The sequence below is a fragment of the Plecotus auritus genome (assembly GCF_963455305.1).
Source record: "Plecotus auritus genome assembly, chromosome: 2".
NCBI classification, from domain to species: Eukaryota; Metazoa; Chordata; class Mammalia; order Chiroptera; family Vespertilionidae; genus Plecotus; species Plecotus auritus.
Window position 1 is genome coordinate 206044055 of NC_137771.1, and position 27801 is coordinate 206071855.

The 27801-nt window shown below is 36.4% G+C and overlaps 1 protein-coding gene across 4 annotated transcripts in view; it reads right to left on the reverse strand.

The window, feature by feature from the left end:
* Window positions 1-27801, reverse strand: part of RSRC1 (arginine and serine rich coiled-coil 1) — a 364908-nt gene that overhangs the window by 240198 nt on the left and 96909 nt on the right. For all 4 annotated transcript variants that reach the window (XM_080656474.1, XM_080656477.1, XM_080656475.1 and 1 more), the window contains exon 4: window positions 7454-7627. In XM_080656474.1, coding sequence (XP_080512600.1) covers window positions 7454-7627 — 174 coding nt within the window. The remainder of the gene's footprint in view (window positions 1-7453; window positions 7628-27801) is intronic.

Genomic DNA, 27801 nt, shown 5'->3' on the forward strand with positions numbered 1-27801 from the left:
TCATGATATAAAAACAATATTGATATGAACAACAAAGTGACAACAAACACATATCTATCAACAAGTGAATCTAAAAATCAAATGAATAAAAAATCTGATGAACAGAATAAACTGGTGAATGTAATAGAATCAGGGGCATGGAAAGAAAGCGGACTGACAATTCTCAGGGGGAAGGGAGTGTGGGGGTGCAGGAAGAGATTGGACAAAGATCTTACAACTATGGACGAGGACAGTGCGGGGGACGAGGGCCTGGGGTGGGTTGGACCAGGTGGAGGGGAGCTATGGGGGGGAAAAAAAGGAACATCTGTAATAATCTGAACAATAAATTTAAAAAAACAACATTGATAAAAACAATGACTGATATAAATTGATTAAACTTATTCTAATATCTTCCTGTATACCACATTAAGAGTAAAAACACTTTCAGAGTGCTTGACTAATTTCCCTTGTGACAAAGTTTTTACAACTTTATCATCCCACGCTCTTCGAACTGGAGAGAAAGAAACATGTAACTGACCATGTCCGAAAACGGGTTCAGGTAGGAATATTCCTACTCTGTCTAGAGTTTGTCCTTGTGATTTATTAATAATCATCACAAATGCTGGCATCATGGGAAACTGTCTTCGAATTAATTTAAATGGGAGGCCAGTGGCAGATGGGGACAAATCAATTCTTGGAATCAGAACAACCTCTCTTTCCACAGATCCTGTTAATACTTCAGCTTCGATTATGTTAGGTCGCAATCTTTTGATAATAAATCTAGTACCATTACAAAGACGCCATTTACTATTAAGTTTTCTCATTAGCATGATGATTGCACCTACTTTCAATTTTAATTTATGAAATGGCATTCCCGAAGGTGTAATACTATTAAGAAATTTGATGGGAAAATTTTCCTTTTTGGCATCATCCGTTGAATAGTTGGAATCATCACTCAAAATAGGTGTGAAAATCTCCATGGAGTAAATCCAAACTTTCTTCACTTAATTTATGAACGTGATCATTTTTTGGACAAAGAATCGCACGTTTAGATATATTTTAATATTATCTATAGATATACTATTTCCAAAGGTAGCTTCAATAGATTTGTTACAAATCATTTCATGGGGGATTTCAATAATATCTACTCCTAAATGAAAACTGCTATCAAGTTTGCCATCTCCAAGTTTTACTAATCATTCGCTATAAGCAGAATCCTCTAATCTCATATTTGTTTTAAGAGACAACTGTCTGAAACATCCCCAAACACTACAGTACTTTAAACTTGCTTGTACTATGGCCAATTGCATAGCATGCGGCACAAAAATTCCCTCTGAAAAGAACTTTCCCACCAAATGCAACATTCAAATTAGCACCAGCGAGAGCTTTATATGTGTCGCACATGCGCGAGTCAAAGTTTATTTTTAAATTTCCAGTGTGCGTCTTATGTACCGGTTGGCCGGACAGATGGACAGATGTCGGTCACTTAGCTTTTTATCTATACAGATTATGAGTCATGATTTTACCTTTTTAAAAAATTATCCTTTAATACCTCCAAAGCACAATGAGTGAGAATCTGAAGGTTTATGAGGCTTCTATATGGTTTCTAGGACAAAGTTCTTTCCTTTACCCACCACTCACTTCTCTCCTTTTACTCTTAAATGTTAATTCCAACATAATTTTTGTAACACCTCTTGAAAAGGATCCCACCAAGTTTTTGATAGTCCATATTATAAAACTTACTGAAAAATACAGCATGAGACTTTCATTCTCTCACTAACTTATTCATATAACTGTAATTCCTCAGCCTCTATAGAATGAAAAAGGAAAATAAAAATGCCTTCTCTCATTCCAAGGCCTTTCTCAGTCAGGCAAGCCCCCCCCCCCCCCCCCCCCCCCCCCCCCCCGGCCAAAAAAAAGAATGAGCCTACAATTCATGCCATGTAGTCTCTATCAGGCATAATTCAAATCAAATCCCATCAGGCAAAGTCTGGGATAATTAAAATGTACTGACACAATAAATAAGAGAACAGTGGTGACCTGGGGGAGAACTTATGAAACCTTGTCTCCTGCTTTTGCTGAATATTCTTTTTGTTATGTTAGATTCCCTTTCTCGGCCTTGCCTTTTTGAAAATTATGGTTTCTATTGCAAAACTATATCTAGTGACAAATACTCAAACCTGTACAATAGAAATTGGGTGGTAAATTTCATTGCAATATAAAAGGTCCAACATCATAATGGGCCATTGTTATGGTATTCATTCAATTCACAAAGAAAGTGTAAAAACTTTAATTTAAAAAGCAAGAAAAATCCAGTACACACACTTACATAAGGATGTATTTGTTTACCAACTTAACAAAATTGATAGTAGGAAGCTTCTTTGCATGTTACAATGACACGTGTTAAAGGTATACTTCTTTCGAACCAAACATTTACCCTTCGCCACTGGTGAAAGGCAACAAGATCTCTACAAAATCTCATCTTTTTTAATAAATTTTGCATGAAAACATGTTATCCTGGTACAAAGTTGCCTGCTGTCACATTGGAAGTGTGATAAATGTTTAATGAAAACAACACCACACAGCTTGGTGTCAGACAACAGCTATCACACAGCCCTGCTTTGATCCAAACAGACACTTAAAAGGAGTTCTAAGCACACCCTGCACCACAGAACTCTATAACCTATATGCAAATAGGGGTAAATTAGCATAAATGACTTTCTGCTGCATAAAGAAATAAGAGATAAGGAAAAATATGACAGGAGTATGTAACTACTGTCAAAACTCAAGGGTCCAGCATTCCCAAATCACAACATCTTCTGCCAAGCACTTGGTAAGAAAAACCTCCTCAACAGGAATTTATTACATGAAACTCTACAACTGAAGACACTGGAACATTGCCAAGGTCAAAGCCATAACTAACGTATCTATAAAGTATGACTACTACATGGTACTGGACTTCTTTTATACACTGCTTTAAACACTTATTGCTTTGGAAATATTGTTATCCCCATTTAACAGAAGAATAAATTAAGACTCAAAAATAATAACTTGTCCTATAAGGAAAAAAGTTATGAATGACTTAAAATGAGCAAAAACTGTAATTTTTTGCAATTTAACTTTACCAAGATGTAAACACCTTAGCACACTTTAAAAAGATATGCTACTCAAAACAGCTACATGTTCAAAGGTAGCAATTCCTATGAACAAAAGCATATATTGCCTCCATTGGTATGTTTTCTGCATTTTTAGTCTATAAAGACATACCTAAAATAGTTGTGATATACCTAATATCTAATTGCAGTGAATAGTCAACTTTTTAATGAAAGATTTTATAAATAGGTAACTATAGGCTGTGGGCTATATTTGAAGCCCAATTTCACTGCTATCCCAGTGGCTTCAATACATATTCTCAGAAAGATTGAAAGTCAATTGATTTAGTGGAAGTCACATTTCAGTACAAAAAATTCTATTTTGCTCTAGCCCGTTTGGCTCAGTGGACAGAGTGTCAGCCTGCAGACTGAAGGGTCCCGGGTTTGATTCCAGCCCAGGGCACATGTCCAGGTTGCGGGCTCCATCCCCAGTAGGGGGCGTACAGAAGGCAGCCAATCAATGATTCTCTCTCATGACTGATGTTTCTATCTCTCTTTCCCTCTCCCTTCCTCTCTGAAATCAATAAAAATATATTTTTAAAAAAGAAATTCTATTTAAATATATTCCCCTCCCAATACCCACCGAAAGAACTACTTCAGTTGTCAGATTATGTATATGTATGTGCAGGGTGAAATTCTTACCTCTCTCTAAAGTTATAAGACTTCAGAAAAGCTTCAGAAAGTTATGTAAAGGAAGAAAAGTATAAACTCAACTGTCTGAACAAAATATTCCAGAAGTCTTGATGGGTACATTTCTGAGGACAGTATCCATCTACTGAAAAGCTAATATGGGAATAATAAATGTTAGATGCTTACTATTATGCCCCCTGTAAGTAAAGCATTTTTTTCATACCTCATATAGTAATGATTATATCATTACTCTATTTGAAACTTCACTGGCTTCTCATTGCCTTTAGAATTAACTCTAAACTCCTTGACATAACTTATAAGGTATTCCAGTAATCATCTCTCATCATTATTTCTCTTCTACTCTAAACCAAGCTCTATAAGACTTCAGTTCCTCAAATACCTACCTTGCTTGCTTCCAAGTCTTTCCATATGAAGTTCGTTTTGCATGCAACATTCTTTCCCGTCTCTTTCTTCGTCTTCTCTTGAGAGCCCCTCCCTGACATGTTGACTATTCTAGATCAACCAATTTACCTAATTATCATAGAAATATCTTTCAACTGGAATGTGTCAAAACTGAAAATGAAGAAATAAAAAGGAAAACAAACAAACAAAAAAAGACAAAGAAGGAAAAAATTTTAAAAAAGAGAGGAAAAAAACAAAACAACTGAAGATGAAAGCCAATATGCTAAGACTGGCCTGTTGGAAAGATAAAAAGGGCCTGGGTCTGCTTATCTCCAAACTATTTGTTATATTAACAATAAGTGTACTTATGGCTTAAACTAGATGTTGACAAACTACAACCCTTGGGCCAAATCTTGCCAACTATCTATTTTAGGTTTTACTGGAACACAGCCATGCTGTTCATTTCGCATTATCCATGGCTGCTTTTGTGCTGCAAGGGCAGAGTTCAATAGTTGCAATAAACACATATGGCCTAGAAAACCTAAATTATTTACTATCTAGAAAAAAATGTTGCTGTCCCTGGTTTTGTTAGTTATGACCAAAGCATCCTAGCTCATATGATGTTACTGTAATTACTTATATATCTTCCCTTCCATATATGCTTATTTATGGACCTGCATGAAATCCCCTACCATCACGTCCCTATTCCCTAACAGTACTTGACAAATAGAAGGCATTTAAATACTATTGACTTAACAAATGAACAAATGAATGAATGAGCATATCTGATCAATCACCAATACAGTAGGTCCTCGGGTTATGTCGGAGATCCGATCCTACGGCGTGACGAAACTCCATTTTCGCTGCAAGTCGGAACCCACCTACATAAGCACCTACGTCACTCACATGGAGCACATACAGCAATAATGAAGTGAAACAGTAAAAAAAAATTAAAAGAAAGATAACAATTCCTGACCTTTACTTGTGGTAAATAAATAATAAAAAATATAAAGCACATATGTACATACGTCGAAATGACGGAACTTTTTTTTTATAAATACTGTAAATGGGAGATGGCGATGTAGCCACGAAATGACGTACATCGAATCCGAAGTAAACCGAGGACGGCCTGTAAATATTTATTATCAACTAACATGTACATTAGGTACTATGAGTAATACAAAAGAGTATAAGACACATTCTCTACCCTGAATAGTTTAAATCGCAGATTTAGAAAACAAACATACTTTTTTTAAAAAGATAAATCATTTTTGGAACAAAGGAGGGTAGTATCTGTACATATATACATATTACCATATTAAATGTATACACTGACACACACACCCCGCAAAAAAAAACAAAACACCTGACTTCAGGATATACCAAAATGTATGAATTTGTGTGTTCTTAGCACTAATCAGGAGACAGGGCACCCTGACATAGCACCACCCTGTACTACGGTCTACCAAAATCAGAGAGATGACCGAATCAGGCTACTCGCAGCTTTTGGTGTCAGTACCCAGAGCCCTTCAACTGGCCCCTCTTGTTTGGACTTTGTCCACTCCCTTTGCTGAGTAAGAAGTAATGACAAATACAGTACGGACTTGTGAACCTTTTACCCAGGAATGAGTCCCTTGAAGACCTCAACACTAAATGAAATAAGAGTCTAACCTGTAAATCTGGCCCAGACCCTACCATATGAGAACCTTTCCTGAAACCACCTGACCTCCATGTTTTATTCACGCTCTAATTTTTCTTACCTTTAAAATTCACAAAATAATGCTCTATATAATATCAATTTTATACAACTGTGCAAATATTACTCTAAAAAATTAAAAGTTAGTGAGATTAAAAAGCAAAAATTTAATGAGTATTACAAAGCATAGTCATATTTCTCATAGTCATGTAGTATCTAAAGTATAAACCAAAGGGGGAAAAAGGAACAAGAAGCAAGGCAGTTCCTTCATTGACATAATTTATTCATTCTTTTAGTCCATATTTTCCAGTCTCAGAAACCTATTCTACATCCTCTCTTCAAATCTATCATCCTCCCAAGTTTCTCCCTTTATCAATAGATTTCCCCCACACTCTCTCTGATCCTCATTCCCTTCTACCAACTCTGGCTAACTCAGCTTCCCTATTATCATAGCCAGATATATAACACTATACTATCTCCTCTTCTGTAACATTTAAAATTAGAAAAGAACAGAACTCAGAATTTTTCATGATCACAACTACTTAGTTTGTAATAATGATTGTGGGGTAATCATGAGAAAGAAAGTAACATCATAATGTTATCCTATTCCAAAATCCATTACAAATTTATTATTTCAACAAACACTTAAAAGTCAACAATCTAGGAAGGTTTATATAATAACACTGTAAATCTAGAAATGAAAAATAAACAGACAACTTGGAAAAGAAAAGGATTAGAGAAGAGTTCTATATCCTTTAATAAACTTAATTCTTCATAGAATCAAGGTCTCAAAAAAAACCATATCCAAGATCCTGGTAAGCTCTTCAACTTAACACTAAAATTTGATTGATACATCAAAAATAAACACTTTTTATTGAAGTATTAAAGTGAATATATGTAAGGTGTTGAAAGACTGAAAAAGGGGATAAATTCCAAGATGTTTTACTTCATAGAATAAGAGATATCAATGTCAGTTTTGAGTAAAACAAATAAAAAGCTGTAATTTAAGCTATTAACCCAAACTTACTATTTCATTTTAACAGCTTCTAATTTAATAAACAGTTATGAGTGAATTTCACCCTCCAAATGGACAGAGCTAGAGTAACTGTTTCAATAATATCAATTCCAGAAAAAATAAATTCCGGGTCCTGTATGCACAGACACTATAACACACACATACACCTTAATATTGACCAAGTCCCCATTCTATACTGAAAGAGACCTAACCAATAGTAAGTCATTCAGTAGTCTTCAAATTTTAAATTAATATTTATGATAAGTAAAATTGAATGTAGAACTTTTCTAAAGAATTATGCAAATTTTCCTTTACTGAAATACTAAGCTTTGACAGTGCTATTTATTTTGTGATAGTGCTAAGATTTGTTATATAAGTAAATAAAAATAGGAACAGAAAACACAGTAAAAAATTGAGATAACTATTTTGGTTTACTCCTTCTTCATTTCTTATTGTATTCGCCTCTTTTTTCCATCCAAGAAAAACCTCCAAGAATGAAATTAGTTTGAACACTGCCACAGAATCACTGAGTTAACTCTGCTTAAGATTTGCTTAATGTTCTTGGAAATATCAACTTACCCACGTTTGATGTTGTGTAATTCCTTGTCCTTGCCTTTATCCTTCTCCTTTTCTCTTTTCTCCTTATCTCTGCCTTTACGTCGTTCTCTATCCCGAGATCGACTACGTGTTCTTCTGTGACTAGACCTTTCACTGCTTCGACTATGGGAACGTGGACGAGGTCTTGACCTGGACCTACAGAAAATAGATTTTATTAAATACATTTAGTGCATATCTTGTATTATGAAAAGAAAATATCCTTTAAAATTATCTGAAAGAAAAGGATTTAGTTTAATTCTGTGAAATAAGCATCTAAGTTAAAATTATACATGAGGGCCGAAACCGGTTTGGCTCAGTGGATAGAGCGTCGGCCTGCGGACTCAAGGGTCCCGGGTTCGATTCCGGTCAAGGGCATGTACATTGGTTGCGGGCACATCCCTGGTGGGAGGTGTGCAGGAGGCAGCTGATCGATGTTTCTCTCTCATCGATGTTTCTAGCTCTCTATCCCTCTCCCTTCCTCTCTGTAAAATATCAATAAAATATATTTAAAAAAAAATTATACATGAGGGGTATATATGTTGTCAACTTTATAGGAAATTAAAGTTTAGCCAAAAAGTGTTTGCAAGTAAAAGTCTTAAAAATTCAAATCAAGTCTTGATTACTCAAGTCTCCTCAGATAATATAACAAATCTAAATGTATCTAATCTAGTATCCAAGGATAGAGTCTTCCCTATGCCTACAATCTCTGCTTCTAAATAAAGTCAACCTTATTTATTATTTCTAATTGTTACAATAAAACTATGCCTCTACTCTAATCTAGCCATTTTTTATATTAAATGAATAACAATATTTGATAGGATATATGGTGTCCTTTTAAAAAGTAAAAAACCTCTGGTTCTGCCTCACAGTAGTGATAAAAAAGCCTCTACCAGACTGATGATCTTACAGATAACTATAAAAAGCAACTATCTGGAGGTACTGGACAGTGACCGAAAGAAGACATATTCTATAGAGGGCCAAAACTTGGAAAACAAAAACAGCGATGAGAAAATTTCCCATTTTATCAGCTTCTTTTCTGAACACAAGCCCGAGTCTATGCCATGCAGGACAGCTATAACGCCAACAAAAAAAACTTCTGGCCTGAAAAACCAGAAGAAAGGCGCAGGGCAACCACCACAAAAGGAAAACGAAAGGATAATTTTGGAAAGGTGTCAGAGGAGGTAGCTAAAATTCTGTATGTAAACTCTATTCAAGTCTCTGGCTGAACCCTACATTGTGCATACACCAAATGCCAAAGATAAAATAAAATTGAACTAAAATTTCAACTGCCCCCCTAGAGACAAGATTTTTTCAATTTTATTTAACTAAGTTAATTTTCTGCTAAAACAAAGAAGAAAAAAAAATCAGTATTCTTCAGAGGAATATAACAGAATCCAAAGTATTCAAAACATGACATTCACCATGTCCAGAATTAAATCCAAAATTACTAGCTATACGACAAAACATTAGAAGTTGGATCCATTATCAAGAAAATAGTCAATAGAGACCAACCCTGAGATGAACTAGATGTTGGAAATAGCAAAGATTTTAAAGTAGTAAAAATAATCATGCATGTAATGAATATAAAGCTAAAAAACATAGCAGTTCTGTAACTAAAAACATACACTATCTGAAATTGTAATTATGCTCAATGAGCTTTAAAGCACATTGGTAACAACAAAGAAAATAATCTGTGCACTTAAAAAATAAATCAATTGAAATTATCCAATCTGAAGAACTAAGAAGAAATTGCTAGTAAGAAAAGAAAAACAGACCCTCTGGAATCTGTGTGATAATACTTTTAATATTTATTTAAACATGTTTATTTAAATCCAGAAATAGAGAAAATAGTGAGAAAGAAAGCATAATTTTTAAGTAGTGGTCAAAATTTCCCCAAATTTAGTGAAAGACAATTGTATATATTCTAGAAGTTCAGTTAACTACAATATAAATATGAAGACCATGACTAGTAAAACCATAGTCAAACTGATGAATCAAAAAGTAAAGAGAAATCTTAAAAGTAGTCAGGGAAAAATTCCCAAACACATTACATTTTGAAGAGCAATAATATCAATTACTGCTGGTTTCTCATCGGAAACAATGGGGATCAGAAGACAGTGGTATAAAATTATTACCGTGGTAAAATAAAAATTTTACACAAAATTTTATAACCAGCAAAAATAAAAGTAAAATTAGGACATTTTTTGAGGTAAGAAAAAGTAAAACATAATCATCAGTAATAGATCTGTATCACAAAATATCCTAAAGTAAGTTCTTCAGGCTGATAATAGATGGAAACTTTGATATTTAGGAAGGAATGAAGCCCACTAAAAATGGTAAAAATAATAAACACACACAAAAAAACACATATGCATTTATGCTTAAAGTAAAATTTAAAATGTCTTACTAAATGTCTACTAAAGGGTTATAATGAAGGTAGATATAATATACACAACCTCTATAAAAAATAAAGTATGAAGCAGGTAAATGGACCTATACAGTAGTAAAGTTTCTATGCTACATCTGAATGATGAAACAGTAACTCCAAATACAATGAAATAATAAAGGCATAATAATGAGACAGAACGCAAAATCTTTAGAGCAACCACTTCAGGAAAATAATGCAAGTAAGTATATAGCTAAAAGTCCAAAAACGAACAAAAGAGAATTCTTAAAAATATTCATTAATCCAAAAGGAGGCTGGAAAGGACAAACAAAAAACAACAACCCTCAAAACAGAGGCTCAAACATAAAACAAATAATAAAATGATAGACTTAAATCTAAACATATAAATAAATACATTAAGATTAATGGACTAAATACTTTAATTAAAAAGCAGAGCTTGTCCAAATGAATTAAAAAGCTATACACAACTACATGCGGCTATGAGACATGTTCTTTATATATACAGACACAGATAGGTTGAAAATAAATGGCTAAAAATTGATATATACAGTAAACACAGGAAGGGTGGAGTGACTATATTAAAATGAGATAAACTAGACTACAGAAACTAAGAGTGTCACCCAAAATAAAAATGGAAACTTCATGATGACCAAAGGGTCAATTCATAAGTAAAAATCACACAAAATGTTTATCTGACCACAGCATAATTATATTAGAATTCAATAAATGTTGATATTAAAAGGAAGAAAGGTCTAAAATCAATTACCTAAAGTTTCACCTTAAGAACCTAGAAAAAGAAGAGCAAAGTAAACACAAAGTAGGTGGAAGGAAGGAAATATTGGAGAGCAAAATCAATGTACTAGGAAGCAATAAAGAAATTTAACAAAGTCAAAATCTGGTCCTCTGAGAATATCAATAAATTTGGTAAATCCCTAGCTAGACCTATTAAGCAAAAATGAAAAAAGCAAGCACAAATGATCAAAACTTAAGAATGTGGATGATAGAAAGATCACATGAACTAGGTCTGGGAATTTAGGATATATGTTGGTCGGGAAGAGAATTACATGGGTTTCAGTGGTAGTAATGTCTATCCTCTTTTAGCCCTAACGGGTTCACTCAGTAAATGAAGAGCATTATCTATATACTAGAGACCCGGTGACAAAATCCGTGCACTGGGGGTGGTGCACTGGAGGGCAGGTCCCTCAGCCCGGCCTGCGCCCTCTCGCAGTCCAGACCCCTCGCTCCTTACCACCTGCCTGCTCGCTGCTCCTTAGCGCTGCCTCAGAGGTGGAAGAGGCTCCCACGACTGCCGCTGCACTTGCTAACCATGAACCCAGCTTCTGGCTGAGCGGCACTCCCCCTGTGGGAGCGCACTGACCACCAGGGGGCAGCTCCTGCATTGAGCGTCTGCCCCCGGTGGTCAGTGCGCGTCATAATGACCGGTCATCCTGCCATTCAGTCAATTTGCATTTTAGGCTTTTACTATCTACTAGAGGCCCAGAGCACAAAATTCGTGCACTAGGGGGTGTCCCTCAGCCCAGCCTGCACCCTCTTCAATCTGGGACGTCTCAGGGACCACTGGTTCTTAACTGCTGACCTGCCTGCCTGCCTGATTGCCCCAAACCGCTTCTGCCTGCCAGCCTGATCGCCCCCTACCTGCTCCCCTGCCGGCCTGATTGATGCCTAACTGCTCCCCTGCTGGCCCGATTGCCCCCAACTGTCCTGCCCTGCCGGTCCGAAGGCCCCCAACTGCCCTCCCCTGCCGGCCATCTTGTGATGACCATCTTGTGATGACATGGGGGCAGCCATCTTGTGATGACGTGGGGGTGTGAGGGCCCAAGGGCCACCTAGGCTTTTATTAGTATAGATAATAATAAAAGCATAACATGCTAATTAGACCATACGTCCTTTCGGACGTCCTTCCAGATGACCTTCTGGATAAAGCCAGGGCTGTAAGTGAAGCCTGGGTCCTGGGTGCCTGCCGGCAGCCGGAAGGAAGCCTGGGTTCTGGGTACCGGCCAGCGGCCAGAGGGAAGCCCAGGTCCTGGGTGCCAGAAGGAAGCTGGTGCCGGCAGCAAGGGGGAAGGAAGGCCTACTCTTGCACAAATTTCATGCATCGGGCCTCTTGTATAGGATATTAAAAGCTAAATGACTAACCATACGTACGTCCGACTGACCGACTGGCCGGTACATGTGACGCACACTGCCAATTTAAAAATAGACATTTACTCACGCATGTGCGATACATATAAAGCTCTCGGAATGGATATTATTGAAATCCCCCGTGAAATGATTTGTAATGGATCTATTATTGAAGCTACCTTTGGAAATAGTATATCTACAGATAATATTAAAAATGTATCTAAATATATCAAAAAATGAGCATGTTCATAAAAAATGAAATTTTGGATATACTCGATGGAGATTATTCACACCTAATTGAGTGATGATTCCATCGATTCAACGGATGATGCCAAAAAGGAAAATTTTCCCATCGAATTTCTTAATGGTATTACACCTTCGGGAATGCCATTTCATAAATTAAAATTGAAAGTAGGTGCAATCATCATGATAATGAGAAAACTTAATAGTAAATGGCGTCTTTGTAATAGTACTAGATTTATTATCAAAAGATTGCGACCTAACATAATCAAAGCTGAAGTATTAACAGGATCTGTGGAAAGAGAGGTTGTTCTGATTCTAAGAATTGATTTGTTCCCATCTGCCACTGGCCTCCCATTTAAATTAATTCGAAGACAGTTTCCCATGATGCCAGCATTTGTGATGATTATTAATAAATCACAAGGACAAACTCTAGACAGAGTAGGAATATTCCTACCTGAACTCGTCTTCGGACATGGTCAGTTATATGTTGCTTTCTCTTGAGTTCAAAGAGCATGTGACATTAAAGTTAAAGTTGTAAATACTTCATCACAAGGGAAATTAGTCAAGCACTCTGAAAGTGTTTTTACTCTTAATGTGGTATACAGGAAGATATTAGAATAAGTTTAATCAATTTATATCAGCCATTGATTTTATCAATGTTGTTTTTATATCATGTCTTTGTTATTGTTATATCATGTTATTGTTTACTTAATAAATGTATATATTGTTTTTATATACATTTTATTAATTTTCTTTCATCTCTGACACTTCTATTATAGAGAAATGACGAATAGCGATATTAAAATATTTCTTCTTATTAATTTCCTGTCAGCATGCATGAATCCGTGCACCGGGCCACTAGCTGTATCATAAGATCACAAACATGTTTTTTTAATACATATATAATTTTGAGAAGTTACAATATTTTTTGCTAGGAATGTCAATATAAGCTTATTTCCTTAATTTCTAGCCCTGGCCAGTGAAGCTCAGCAATCCAATCAATGTGTCTCTCATAACTCTCCCTCTCTTTCTTTCTCCTTTTCTCTCTCTCTCCTTCCCTCACTCCCTCCCTCCCACTTTCTCAAAAAATCAATGGAAAAAATATGCTTGGGTGAGGATTAATAAAAATAAATAAATAACTTTCATTTTTTCTTTGTTTGACTATTCCCTCTGTTAATTTTGACACATGATTTCTTTCCACATAAAATAGTTTTGATAAACATAAAAACAAACTCATAGATACAAACAGAATGGTGCCTACCAGAGAGGAACAGGGAGTTGATGAAGACAAAGAGGATAAAAGGTGTCAAATAAATGGTGACAGAAGGAGACTAAGACTTTAGGTGGTGAGCACATAGAAAGTATGCACATGTCTTATTATAAAGTTATACACTTGAAATTTATATAATGTTATCCCAACAAATTGTCTTTAAAAATAAAATTTTAATTTATCATCACAATTTATTGCCCCCACAGTTGTTACCTTACTCATTTATAATTAAATTTTCTATTATATGTGGATATATTAAAAATTTAAGATTATCCTAAAATATTTGAATAATAACCAGTCAGAATTTAAAGTTTTCTGATGAAAAGAAAGTAATAATAGTAATAATGAAGGGGGTCTTTTCTGTGATAACCTCAGCCACTATTTATAAATTATGTCTGTATATACATACAATATATTAATGTTGTTCTAAATTGTTCAGAACCAAAATATGATTCTGGTCACTAATCTTCACTTAGATAGTTAAAATTAGAGTAACAAAAGACAAATAAGTTAAATTTATTTTAAACTCTAACAACAAAACTCGAAGAGCTTCTTTAAAAAAAAAATCTTTAATATAAGCACTTTTCTTAGTGGTTAGTTTTTTGAAAAAAACAACCTACTGTTGGACAAAATGTGCAACCAGTTGTGGATTATAGATTAAATAGATTATGGTGAAATAACATTTTTACTGTACCTTAAAAATGACATGTATCTTCTATTAATATACTTAAAGTTATAGAAGTGTTGTGTTAAAAAAATAACTCTTCATATAATGGTGTCCTCAAGGAAATTATTTCCTCTCCGGGCATCTGTTTCCTTGTCTACAAAAAGGAGATAGTACCTGACTGAACTGAGAAAGCAGACAAATGATTTGGGAGGAAGCAGCCACAGAGAAAGAAGTTACTGAGGACTATGCTAACCTGAATCAATGAGTAAAATCTGAATCAGGAGCATATGAAATATCTTTCCCTCATACCGTAGCTAATCTGGTAATGAGCAGCCTTCTGATTTTCACAGACTTTTAAAATCATAAGGTTGGCACAAGGACTGCTCGTTTCAATTTTCAATATAGTTTTTCTTCTGTATATGAAGGTAAATACTAATAATCTTGGCTAATGATCCATGTCTTCTCTACAGGAAAACCACCAGCAGCCAAATACGTGATCTTCACTACTTTACTATTAACAGGAAAATCATATCACCTATTATCCAAGCCTTTGGTAAAAGGGCATATTTTTTTTAGTCAAATAGGGCACTGAAACATAAGATAAACAGGCCTAAACTGGCACTGTACCACAGATATATGATCACTCTAACACCATCATAGCAAAACCTGACACTGCATTAGAGGCCTTCTATCAATTACTATTTGCCCCACCCTCCCTATAGCAACAACTTTTACAATCTTTAATCTTCTCAACTTACCCAATTCATTAAATAATCAATTATCCCCAAACTGATCTTATGGTTTTCCTTAACACAGATTCCACTGTAGAAAGCAAATGCTTGCCATTCTCCAAAAACATCTTGCTCATTATTCACCATATGTCTTTATACAACTAACCCATGTATGATATTCTCAAATATTCTCCTTAAAATGTTGCTGGTGTGGTTCAATAAACTATGATAGCAATGGCAGATTTATAAGTTAGGTCATCTACAATATAAAAAAAGTAGTAAGCTTTATACTTTTAAAAAAGTAGTAAGTTTTAAAATATCACTATCCTGATGTGTTAATGTTTATTATTTTGATCCTGATATTGTAGGCCTCTTAATCTTACTTATAGGCTACAAGAAAAAAAGAATACATGGGGAAAAGAAAGCAAATCAAAACATAGGCAAAACATGCCCAGCTGGTGTGGTTCTGGGGTTGAGTGTCAACCCATGAACCAGGAGGTTAAGGTTTGATTCCCGGTCAGGGCACATGCCCAGGTTGCAGCTTGATCCCCAGTGTGGGGTTTGCAGGAGGCAGCCCATTGATGATTCTCTCTCATCATTGATGTTTCTATCTCATTCTCCCTCTCTCTTCCTCTATGAAATCAATAAAAACATATTTTTAAAAAACCCATGGGCAAAACAACATTATTAAAGGCTGTTATAATCGTGAAATCACAGATTAAAGTGAATTAAGCTGCTGACTTCTTAGTTGTCATGAGAATTACTTTACACAACTTTGAGTAAAACTCATGTCTTAGACATATGAACAACCCCATTTACTTTAAATAACTTTAATTATATACTTGAAGGATCTCCATTAGGAAGTAACAGATCAGAATAACGAGAGTCCTATGCTGACCAGACAAAGACAAAAAAAAAAGTCAAAGAAACTATATTAAACTTTAAGATGTGAATTTGTCCCTCATTTCTCAAATACATATTTTTCTGATAAATCACTCTAGAAGTCTCTAGAGTGCCAAAGCCAATATGGAGATATATTATAAGCAAAGAAACGTTTGATAAAAAATGTGGCAATCTAGAACACACAATATATAAGCAATAAATGGACAGCAGTATGTCTTATTATACCAGATAAATGCCTTCAATATCTACAAAATAGGAAGAATCACCATAACACCCTTACATAAAATGAATTACTGCCCTCAAGAACCAATTTGTCAAGTTTCTTAATTGGCTAATAAGTTCTAAACACATGGAATCAAAACAAATATCCTAATATATTATTTTTCAAAAAACTACAATACTTCAAATAATCTCCTAAGTAGAGTTCTACAAAAGAAGACTGTAATTGCTATAAAATAAAACCATCATTAAAATTAAATTTAAAAATTACATATGGAATAAACTAGCATGAATTACATATCAGGTTGGCATTTTGAACATGAACATCTACTTTCATCCCCAACCAAAATCCAACTAAAACCATAATAAGGAAATTTTTTTTAAAAAAGGACCTACACTCTAGGAAAGAGATATACTTCAAAAAGGCAAATGTCCACTGATGGCATGGTGGTAAAAGAAAACTAGAAAATAAGGTAGTAAAGCTCAGGGCTCTATAAAAACAGATGGCATCAAAGAATTTAAAAACAGATCTAGCTTTTCCCATAAAGTTTTCCATTTATTAAAGAAACTCTACCTCACTGTATGAATAATAGCACAGCATCATTCAAGAAAACTTGTAAGTCACCCAAAACCTTCAGTCCTTCCATTATACTGTCTGTTAATCCTGATCCAGGAAAATGCTTCACATTATCATGAAAAACAAAAAAATAATCCAACATCCATACAAAACAACTGTAATAAAAACAATAACAAAGAATCAAATTTTTCAGGTGATACATATATGCCCCACAAAAAAACGTAAAACAGAGGAGACTGTAACACAATAATCCAATATTAAATATAGCATACTAGAGGCCCAGTGCATGAAATTCATGCACGGGGGTGAGGGGGTGTGTCCCTCAGCCCAGCCTGCACCCTCTCCAATCTGGGACCCCCTCGGGGGATATTCGACTGTCGGACATCCCTCTCACAATCCAGGACTGCTGGCTCCCAACCGTTCGCCTGCCTGCCTTCCTGATTGCCCCTAACCGCTTCTGCCTGCCAGCCTGATCACCCCCTAACCACTTCCCTGCCAGGCTGATCAACGCCTAACTGCTCCCCTGCCAGCCCGATTGCCCCTAACTGCCCTCCCCTGCCAGCCCGATTGCCCCTAACTGCCCTCCCCTGCCAGCCTGGTCGCCTCCAACTGCCCTTCCCTGCAGGCCTGGTTGCCCCTAACTGCCTTCCCCTGCAGGCCCAGTCACCCCTAACTGCCCTCCCATGCCGGCCTGGTTGCCCCTAACTGCCCTCCCCTGCAGGCCCGGTCACCCCTAACTGCCCTCCCCTGCAGGCCTGGTTTCCCTACAGGCCTGGTCCCTGCCAACTGCCCTCCCCTACAGGCCTGGTTCCCCCCAACTGCCCTCCCCTGCAGGCCTGGTTGCCCCAACTGCCCCCCTCTGCCAGCCCGGTCACCCCTAACTGCCCTCCCCTGCCAGCCATCTTGTGGCGGCCATCTTGTGTCCACATGGGGGCGGCCATCTTGTGTGCTGGAGTGATGGTCAATTTGCATATTACCTCTTTATTATATACAATAATAAGAGATACAAATGTTAGTGATAAAAGATCCAAGAAAAATAAGCTTTTAACAAATGAAACTAGTAGAAAGGATCAGAAAAAGTAATAAAAAAAGCAGTAAATGAGCATCCAACCTGAGACTCCAAAAGCAGAAAAAATAATATTTCAATCCTAACCAAGAACACTTTTGGAACTAAAAGAATCTACATGTAGAAAGGATCCACTGTGTAAATGGAGACATGGATTAACCATAGTCAACTCTAAAATATATAATGATGAAGTTAATGCACATAAATGATAACGGAAGAATGAATACTCTGATCAAGTCACCAACAAAGAAAGTCAAGTTGACATCAATCTTCTAAACTACAAAATATATAGCAAAACAATGGCTTTCATTTTCCTTGAAGAGCTCAAAGGAGGGGAAAGGTGTTCACAATGGTACATTTACTCAAGCTACCCTTCAGGTATCAAAGCTAGAGGAAACAAAAGTGATAGAAGTACTTTATGTTAGACTCCAACAAGTCAAGGACATGCTACAATTTCTAGGGTAAGCACATAAAGTAAAATTAAAAGAATGTTTAACAACCTAACAGAGAAGAAAATGAACTATAATTAACTAAAAGAGAAAGTAGAAAAAAGATGAATTGGACAAATAGAAAACAAAGAATAAGGTGGAAGATTTAAACCCAAATATAATCAATAAACATAGACTAAATAATACAATTAAAATAAAAAGACTGTCAGACTAAAAATAAGCAAAATATATATACCTTTCAGTATGAACATGTTAAATATTAAAACTAAGTTTTAAAACAAAAATGCGAAAAGATATGCAAGCACTAACAAAAAGAAAGATGGTGAATTTATGTCAATATCAGACAAAGCAAACTTCAAAATAGGAAATATTTCTAGAAATAGAGACATTTCATGATGATAAGGTCACTCTAAAAAGAATATATGGCAATTCTGAATTTGCATAATAACAGAGCCTCAAAATATATAAAGTAGAAGCTGACAGAAAAAGTTAAACAGACAAATAACTATCAGGATTTGTCTGTGAGCTAAGTAACTGATAAAATGTATCCAGTTTTAAGAGGGGGAAAAAAAGATATAAAATATCTGAACAAGTGGTTAAATTCACCTACTTAACTGGATCCCCAAACTGTGTAATATTTATTTTTATCAATTGTATCTGTAATAATCCCTAAAATAAGCCTTATGATGGGCCATAAAACTAATCCCAACACATTTCAAAGATGAAAGGTATTCAGATAATGTTCTCCAACTACAGTGGAATTAAGCAGGAAAGAAATAAGCAAAAGACAATTAGAAAAGTTTATAAATGTTTAAAAATTAAGTAATATATTTCAATATAACCCATGGGAAAGATGAACTCACAGTGGATATTTTAAATTTTGAACTGAATGAAAACTATAATACGGAACATCAAAATGTGTAGTCTATAGCTAAAGCACACTAACGGGGGAATGTATAGCATTAAATACATATATTAGAAAAGAATAAAGCTAACAAAAATTATGCATTCATCTCAAGGAGTTAGAAAAATAGAACAGAAAATTATACTCATAAAAGGTAAAGGGAAAGAAATAAAGGGGAAAAAAAGCAAAAACTAATGAATCATAAGATTAAGAAAAAGTTGATTCTTTGAAAATAATAATGAGGTTGATAAACCCTTGGTGAAAATGGCAAGGAAAAATAGAGAAATCACAGATAAAATAATCAGTACTGGTATTTAAATGGTCTTTGGCCCATAGGGGTTAAAGGCTATTGGAATAGCCCTCCCACCATAAACTAGAAAAGTAGACAAAAATTTATGAAACAACTAATGTTCCAGATATTATACAACAGGCAGCAAAGAACAGTGATTCCCCAAGAAAAAGGAAACACCAAGGGAACCCTAGGATTGTTCCAGCTTACTGCCTTGAGAAAGTTTACACGCCACACAACCAGGAGAGGGAGCCCAAATAGAACCCTGCGGACTTGCTGAGTTAAGGACATAGAAACAGATCTTCAAGGAGGCCAAGGTGGCTAGAATTTGCAATGAATTAGATCAAAGAAAAAGAAGTTGGACAGAGAGAGGGATCTAGAAATCTGTAGTGGGCTCCCCTATATCTTCTGACAAGTTCCAATCTATAAATATGTATGTGTGGTGAAATTCCATAGGACCAGGGAACATACACTGGAAAGCAATAAATATCTTGAATACCATACAAGAGAAATACTATTCCACTAGCCAGAGTGGAGCTACCCTGTACACAAGGCATTATATACAGTCAAGTATTGGTCCCGGAGCTAAATTAGCAACGGAGGAAAGTAAAGGTACTCTGGATACATCCGAGCAAAGTTTAAAATATGCCTTGATATTGGCAAAATACTACCTGATGAAGTTAGATCATGGCTACATGAAGGTATGTTATACTATGCTGTTTTAATGGAGGCTTAAAATTTTCCATTCGGAGGCTTTAAAAAATTATTTGAAACCTCATGTATAAATAAGTCTGTTATCTGAAACTCACCATAAAAATCAATGGTTTCTCAATCCAATTCATATAAGCTCATTGACAGAAAGTACCTGAAACATTATACCAAAAGACTTTCAAATACAACCAACAACAACAATGCTATTTCTTTGGGGGGAACACGCACTTTGAATTTTAACTAAGATAAATTGAGGGGGCTAATATCCTTCAGCCTTGGCCACTGATTGACCCTACATCTGCCTTAGAGAAATCTGTCTAGATCAATATAGTTGCCACATGTTCTACAGAACCAAGGTCAACTGTCCTCACTAGGGGCAGAGGATCAAGTTGCTGTAGATAGTATATGTAAACAGGATTGCTTACATATTCCTGACATAGTAATTCTCTACCTATAGCGCCCCACTGAAATATTTATCAAAATTCCAGATACATTTACTTGGACTTATAACTCACATCAAGTTTTACAACTTAGTTATCAAAATTCAAAGCTGGTAAATAAAAATCAAAACCAATCCCATTTACCATAATAGTTAATGCTGTAATATATGTACACATAATAATATGCTTGCTTAGTATATCTATTATTCAGCAATATTACAGGGCATAACATTTAACCCTATTATTACTAAGGATGTTCTAAATGCTAAGAAGCGTGTTAGCTGTATTCCTCTATTTTATCTCTTTTAATTCTCTGGAGTATTTAAACATATAATTGCTATGTCATCTCCTTTTGGTGGTTTGAGGAATTTTTTTTCTTGTTTTGGGATGAGGCGGGGTTGGGATGTTTTTTGGTTTAGTTTGGTTTTTGCTTTGAAGAAAATGAACTCTGAAAAGTTCAGAGGTCACGGAACCACAATGTGTGATAGAGCTGAAATTTGAACCCAGGTTTGTCCACATCCTTTCAACTACAGCACACTGCCGATAAGATCTGGTTACAGTATCATTTTCAAATAAAATATATAAAATAGAAAATAAATATCTACATATACTCATTTCTGAAATATTATCAAAAACTTAACCCCACCTTATTACAGGTAGATCCAGCCAATTAAATATCTTGGAATTCTCATCATGTCAATATTCAAAAATTCCCAATCATCATCTCCAGTACCCCCATTTCTAAAATATTAAGGGTAGAATTGGAAAGAGGAAAAAAGCAAAAGAAAAATGCCGAATGCCAGTGCCTCCCCTCTGAAAAAGCATATAACCCACCCACTATGCCAAAGGTTAAGTCATTTAGTCAAGTTCAAAGATCTTCAAAGACTTCTTAGATCCAGATAAGCCCATATGTTACCAAAATTCTGCGAAAAAGCCATTACTTTCCAATCTGCTTCTCATGTTTAAGATACAGAACACACAGATGCCTGGCATCACTCATCAGTCTTCCTAAATTTTCACACCAGATAATCAAGGTCTACCAATAACTTTCCTATCTAAAAACCCTAGAAATGTCTTTATTCCATCAGGGACTAACTCACTTGTTAAATCTGAAAGTAACCATAAAAGACGATACAGTTACTGTACAATAAGTGTTAATTTGCTAATTTCTTCACAGGTAATCAATTAAAATGTAAAATATTGGATAAAATTAGTTGCACTAAATTTAACAGCTGCTCCATAAGCGTAATTAGTTTCACAAGGGCCATATGTATTCTGAACAGAGACATAGTTGAAACAAACAGACAGATTTTAAGCAAGTTTGAGCAAAATCTGCATTTAATTAGCAGGTGGGCACTACAACTGCATAACGTTTTATACATTTATATTTATGAAGTGACAGAAGATCTAAAGGCTTTTTAAAATGGCGTTTATTGTTTGAATGGGAACTGTTTTGCTGCATGCTAAAGTGATTTAAATCCTTATAGCTCTGCTTTGAAAAAAATCATAAATGGTGAAAGAAAACATGTGGAAAACTGTAAAACTAGAAAGAATTTGCGACAAAAAACAGATACACATACCATAACTAAAAGGAAACTACACTTAATTAAATGTACACTACATCTGGAATATCAGCCTAATAAAATGTGAAACTATTAATTTTCATTGTTCTAAAGGAAATGAGGTCAGTGTCATTTAATAATTCCTCCAATTACATTGGACTAACTCATTGGACTATATGTTCTGGATACAATCTAATCTTAAAATGCCATATACTTTACAATATCCTTAAGTTAAACTTTTTAAATAAAGGCATTTAAATTACAAAAAAGTAAAAGAATAAAATCACAAATGGAATTCTTTAGCAGCTGGTAGCTACTGGCATATTTTAAAACTTACAATTTTTAGATGGGATTTTTCATGAATGCCCACAGTAAATATAAGATCACACTTGTTAGTTCTTATTAGCACTAAAATCATCACTTTAAATATAGAAATAGATACGTAATTTTAAAAATTAAAATGAAGTTTACCTGGCCAATAATTTCGTTAGTAGACTATATTTATCAGTTTTAATTTTTAAATATATAAAGAATAAGTTAGTTTTTCAAAGGCAACATGTCTTTAAGAAGTCTTTAATTGAGCAATAATATATGTAAGTTAAATTTTACAAAATAAAATAGAACAATGAAGCAAATTCCTGCATTGTTTGTATGTGTGTGGGAGAATTAGAGAGGAGAATGCTTGTAAATCAAGAGAACCAGTACCTTAAAATTTTACTATTTCTTCTTTGATACCTTAAAATTTTACTATTTCTTCTTTGATACCTAAGTAATGGACTTAGGTATCAAAGACACTAAACTTAAATTTTTCTTTAAGTAATAAGGTCAAAATGCACAAATAAATTTAAGTTAAACATAAACTTTCATTTTTGATATCCTAATTTTGGAAATAAAAAAACATCAACTTAACACACTCTCTAATTTGTAAAACAAATCTATACGTGAAAAATGTTAATGTTTCATGGAATCCTTGTATCAAAAAATGTTTTAAACTACAAATATGATTGTAAAATCCAACTCTGATAACTTTATTGTTTTAACATTAATAATAATTATTTCATATTCAAAAATAAAAGCGAATCTACAGATCACTCTGCCCCAAAGTAATTAAAAAGCTTTGTGTTTGTTTTGTTTTAAGTTAAAAGGCTCCTTTAAAGGATTACTTCCTTAGCCCTGGTTGGTATGGTTCAGTTGGTTGAGTATCATCCCATGCACCAAAAGACGGCCAGTTCAATTCCTGCTCAGGGCACATGCCCGGGTTGGGGGCTCAATCCCCAGTCTGGAGTGTGCAGAAAGCAGCCAATCCATGTTTCTCACTCACATCAATGTTTCTCCCTCTCCCTCTCCCTTCTTCTTTCTCTAAAATCAATAAAAAACACTTTTTTAAAAGATTACTTCCTTAATTCGCAATAGATCAAAACTAAAAGGAACAAAAATCCTAATACCCATTAATTATATGGAAGAAACACTTAAGACACTAGTCATTCTCAAGTTATTTACTAAAAACTTTCTTTAATTTGTTTTTAAAAGCCTTAACTAATTTGCTGCAAGATTACATTCAATGCAACTAACTTAAGTGGACAGACTGATAGTTTAAAAATCAGATTGCATTATGCTGCCTTTAAGTTAGATTTTTCAATCCCCTGTTTTTTGCTGCTCTTCCAAATCTGTGAACAAGTTCTGAATTGCATATGTCAATATTTTAAGTGCCCAACAAAGGCTTTAATGGTAATAAAAGAATCAGAGAAAGCTAGAAGCCTGGGGCATGAAACTTATCTGAATGGTCACCATATTTTACAAATGAAAACCAGGATCAGGTGCACCCAGCATTATTGTATACTGTACTGTGCTGTATTGTATACAAGAGAGAATAATTGAAATAAAGGCGTATGTTTATTTCAAGTTTATTTCCTGATTTGGTGTAATTCAAAAATAATCCTAGTGTGTGTTTTCCCACAAATAACATATAACAAGAAGTAGAGCAGATTTTAAAACGATACGAAGTCTGTTTCTTTAAGGTCTTATTCCAAAATACAAGAGGAAACAAAGGCCAGGTAGAACTAAGAACATCTTATTATTGAAAATTCAAAAATCATACTTTTCCCTGGTTTTCCCCCTAGATCTTTATCCTGCATGTTGCCAGAGTGATTTGAAGGTATTCCAAAATCAAGTTCAAGAGACAGTATAAATAATTGATTACTAGTATATACTATATCAGCAAGTAAAGAAAGTAAACCTAATGGATTTTAATCAGCATTAAAACCAAAAAGAAATCTTTAAGGCTCATATTCAAACATACAAAATATCCTTTCACTTTTTACTTATCATATAGCTCATTTTTTTCCAAAGCTTCTTCATAAAAATAAATGGCTTCTATCCTATATAATAAAAGCCTAATATGCTAAGTGTCCAGTTGTCCATTCAACCAATCAAAGCATAATCCTATCTAATAAAAAAAGTAATATTCAAATTGACCATCACTCCAAGACACAAGATGGCCACCCCCATGTGGTCAAAGATGGTTGCCCCCATGTGGACACAAGATGGCCACCACAAGATGGACATTTGGGAGGTACCAGGCCTGCAGGGGAGAGCAGTTGGGGGGGACCAGGCCTGCAGTGGAGGACAGTTAGGGGTGACCAGACTGGTAGGGGAGGGCAGTTAGGGGTGACCAGGCCGGCAGGGGAGGGATGTTAGGGGCAATCGGGCCAGCCGGGGAGCAGTGAGGCATCGATCAGGCTGGCAGTGGAGTGGTTAGAGGGTGATCAGGCTGGCAGGCAGAAGCGGGTAGGGGCAATCAGGCAGAGGCAGGCGAGCGGTTGGGTGCCAGCAGTCCTGGATTCTGAGAGGGATGTCCCAGATTGAAGAGCGTGCAGGCTGGGCTGAGGGACCCCCCCCCACTGTGCACGAATTTCGTGCACTGGGCCTCTAGTCTACACTAATAAAAGAGAAACATGCAAATTGACCGTCACTCTGCTACGCTACCAGCCAATCAGGAGTGAGTATGCAAATTAACCCAACAAAGATGGTGAAGCCCATAGCGGCCAGGTGATGCTGGGGCTGCTGGGGGCCAGATCGGAGACACAAACCCACAGTCCCGGCACCCAGCAGCCCCAAGGCCCACCACCGCAGTGCTGGGGCTGCTGGGGAACAGATCAGAGACACAGACACACAAGGAGACCGGCACCCAGCAGCCCCAAGCCCCACGGCCAAGGTGCTGGGGCTGCTGTGCGGGGGGCGGGGCAGCGGAGACACAAACCTGCAAGAAACCTGTGGAAAGGGAGATAAACTATCATAACTTTATCTCCCTTTCCACAAGATGAGAAAACTGACCCTCGTTTATTTAGTGATGTGGCCCACACCTTTCTACAAGCACAGGGTATGTTATGACCACTCCCAGGAAGGTCTGGTCAGAATACCGTCTCCATGGAATAATGCTAGTGTGGCAAATCATCTAAGAGAGGAAACAAGCTTTTGTTGGGTTTATTCTGAAGGTCAGAGAACATGCCACCCCAACATATGCTGTGTTGTTATATTGATGACCTTGAGCTGCAGATGTTTGAAAAATAGCAAATGCATGCAGAGGCTTTCACTGAAGTCTCCTGATCTGCCTAAAATCGGACCCCCAAAAGGAGCTTAAATGTCATAGGTCCCCTTGACGGGAGAAGTGTCATCAGGCAGAGAAGACTGACTCCTGTCACAGGACAGGAGAGTAGTTGACATCACACCCAAACTTTTTTACAAACTATTTTCCCCCACCCCCATTCATCTTTCCTAAAAATCATTTACTCTCCTCTAAGAAGCCTACATCTCCTGTCCCCTTTCCCTAAGAAGAAGGTATTTATATCTGCATTCTAAACCACCTTGGGGAGTTACTCATTTTTCCCTGGGGTCTCCCACACATACACGAGGTACACATGTTAATGAACTTTTGTTTTTCTCTTGGTGATCTGTCTTTCATTACAAGGGCCTCCACTAAGAACTCAGAAACGTACAGGAAAACTATTTTTTCTCCTCCATAATTCTATCTCGGGAAATCAAGTCCCCAGCTGAACAATGAGGTTGGCTCAAGTACCAAGCAGTCCCGGCTGAGATAAAGCACAAGCGCATAAGCCCTGGTCAGAACCCAGGATGCTACTGCGGGCTCTCCTTCCATGATAGGAAAACCTGGGAACAACCTGCATTTTTAAGACAAGGTGGCATCTATACTAATAAAAGGGTAATATGCTAAAGTGAACATCTTCCAGACGTCCTTCCAGACAAAGTCATGTTGGTGGGGCCAAGGCAGAGGAGATTAGAGGCGATCAGGCAGGCAAGGGAAAGCAGTTAGGGGGTTCAGGCCAGCAGGAGAGAGCAGTTAGGGCGAACAGGCTGTCAGGGGAGAGCAGTTAGGGGGATCACGCCAGCAGGGGAGAGCAGTTAGGGGGATCAGGAAGGCAGGGGAGAGCAGTTAGGGGGATCAGAATGGCAGGCACCTGAGAGGTCCCAGATTGGAAAGAGTGCAGGCCGAGCTGAGGGGACCCCCTTCCCATGCACGAATTTCGTACACCGGGCCTCTAGTATGCTAATGATATGCTAAGGCCGCTCAACCACTCACTATGAAGTGCACTGACCACTAGCGGGCAGACAGTCAGCTGGTCGACCAATCACTATGATGTGCATTGACCATCAGGGGCAGAAGCTCCGACCAGTAGATTAGCTTGCTGCTGGGGTCTGGCCAATCACGACTGAGCAAGATAGGCCGGGCATGCCCTGGAGCCCGCCCGTAGTCACTCCCCAGCTGGCCACCTCCCCAGCCTGATCATGTACCGGTGGGGTCCCTCGGCCTGGCCTCCACCCTCTCGCAATCCGGTACTCCTCGGGGGATGTTGGAGAGCCTGTTTCGGTCTGATCCTGCAGGCCAGGTCAAGGGACCCCACTAGTGCATGAATTCGTGCACCGGGCCTCTAGTATATAATAATGTCCATTTTAAGCTGATAATTTCCTATTTTAAAAAGACAAGCAAAAACATAACTTCCTAACTAAATCAATATTACAATGAATGCCCATAAGTTTACTAGAAAATAATTTACACAAATGATACAAAGGTATTTTTTAAGCCATCATTCATTTCCCTTTTCAGTACTGATTAAGGGAAGAAGAGGTTATATATTTTAAAAAATAACTTGCAAGTGTCATTCTACTTTAACTTGGTGTTGAAAAAATAAAAATAAGAATGTTAAAACCCAGTTTTATTCTCTTGAAAATAAGATAATAAAAACCAGCTTATCATCTTAACACGTTAAGCACCATGTCAGTCACTGATGACTGACACTATACTTTCTGTCCGGACCAGTCAGTCACTGGTGCCACCAGCATATCGGTGAAATCGGGTATCGCGGGCTAAATGAAAAGGAAGACAAAACAGGATTGGGGCTTAACGTGTTAACAAGTATTTTTTAAATCCTCATATTATTTCCCAGAGCTTTCTTTATAGATAATTAAATAGAAAGCTATTTTCTCATTAAATTACTTACATTTATCTGCATTAATACAGATTAAAGTAGAGAATATGTTAAAACTGGAAGCAGTGACAAATGACAGCTGATAAAGAAAGAGAATACAAAACAAACAAAATTAGACACTGGAAACTATCAAGGATAGTGTGGGATCATATAGCCTACTATTCAAAGATGTACTTTATAGCATTACTATACAGCTCAGTATACTACACCATAAATGATATTCATAAAGGTCTCATTAGCAAAAAC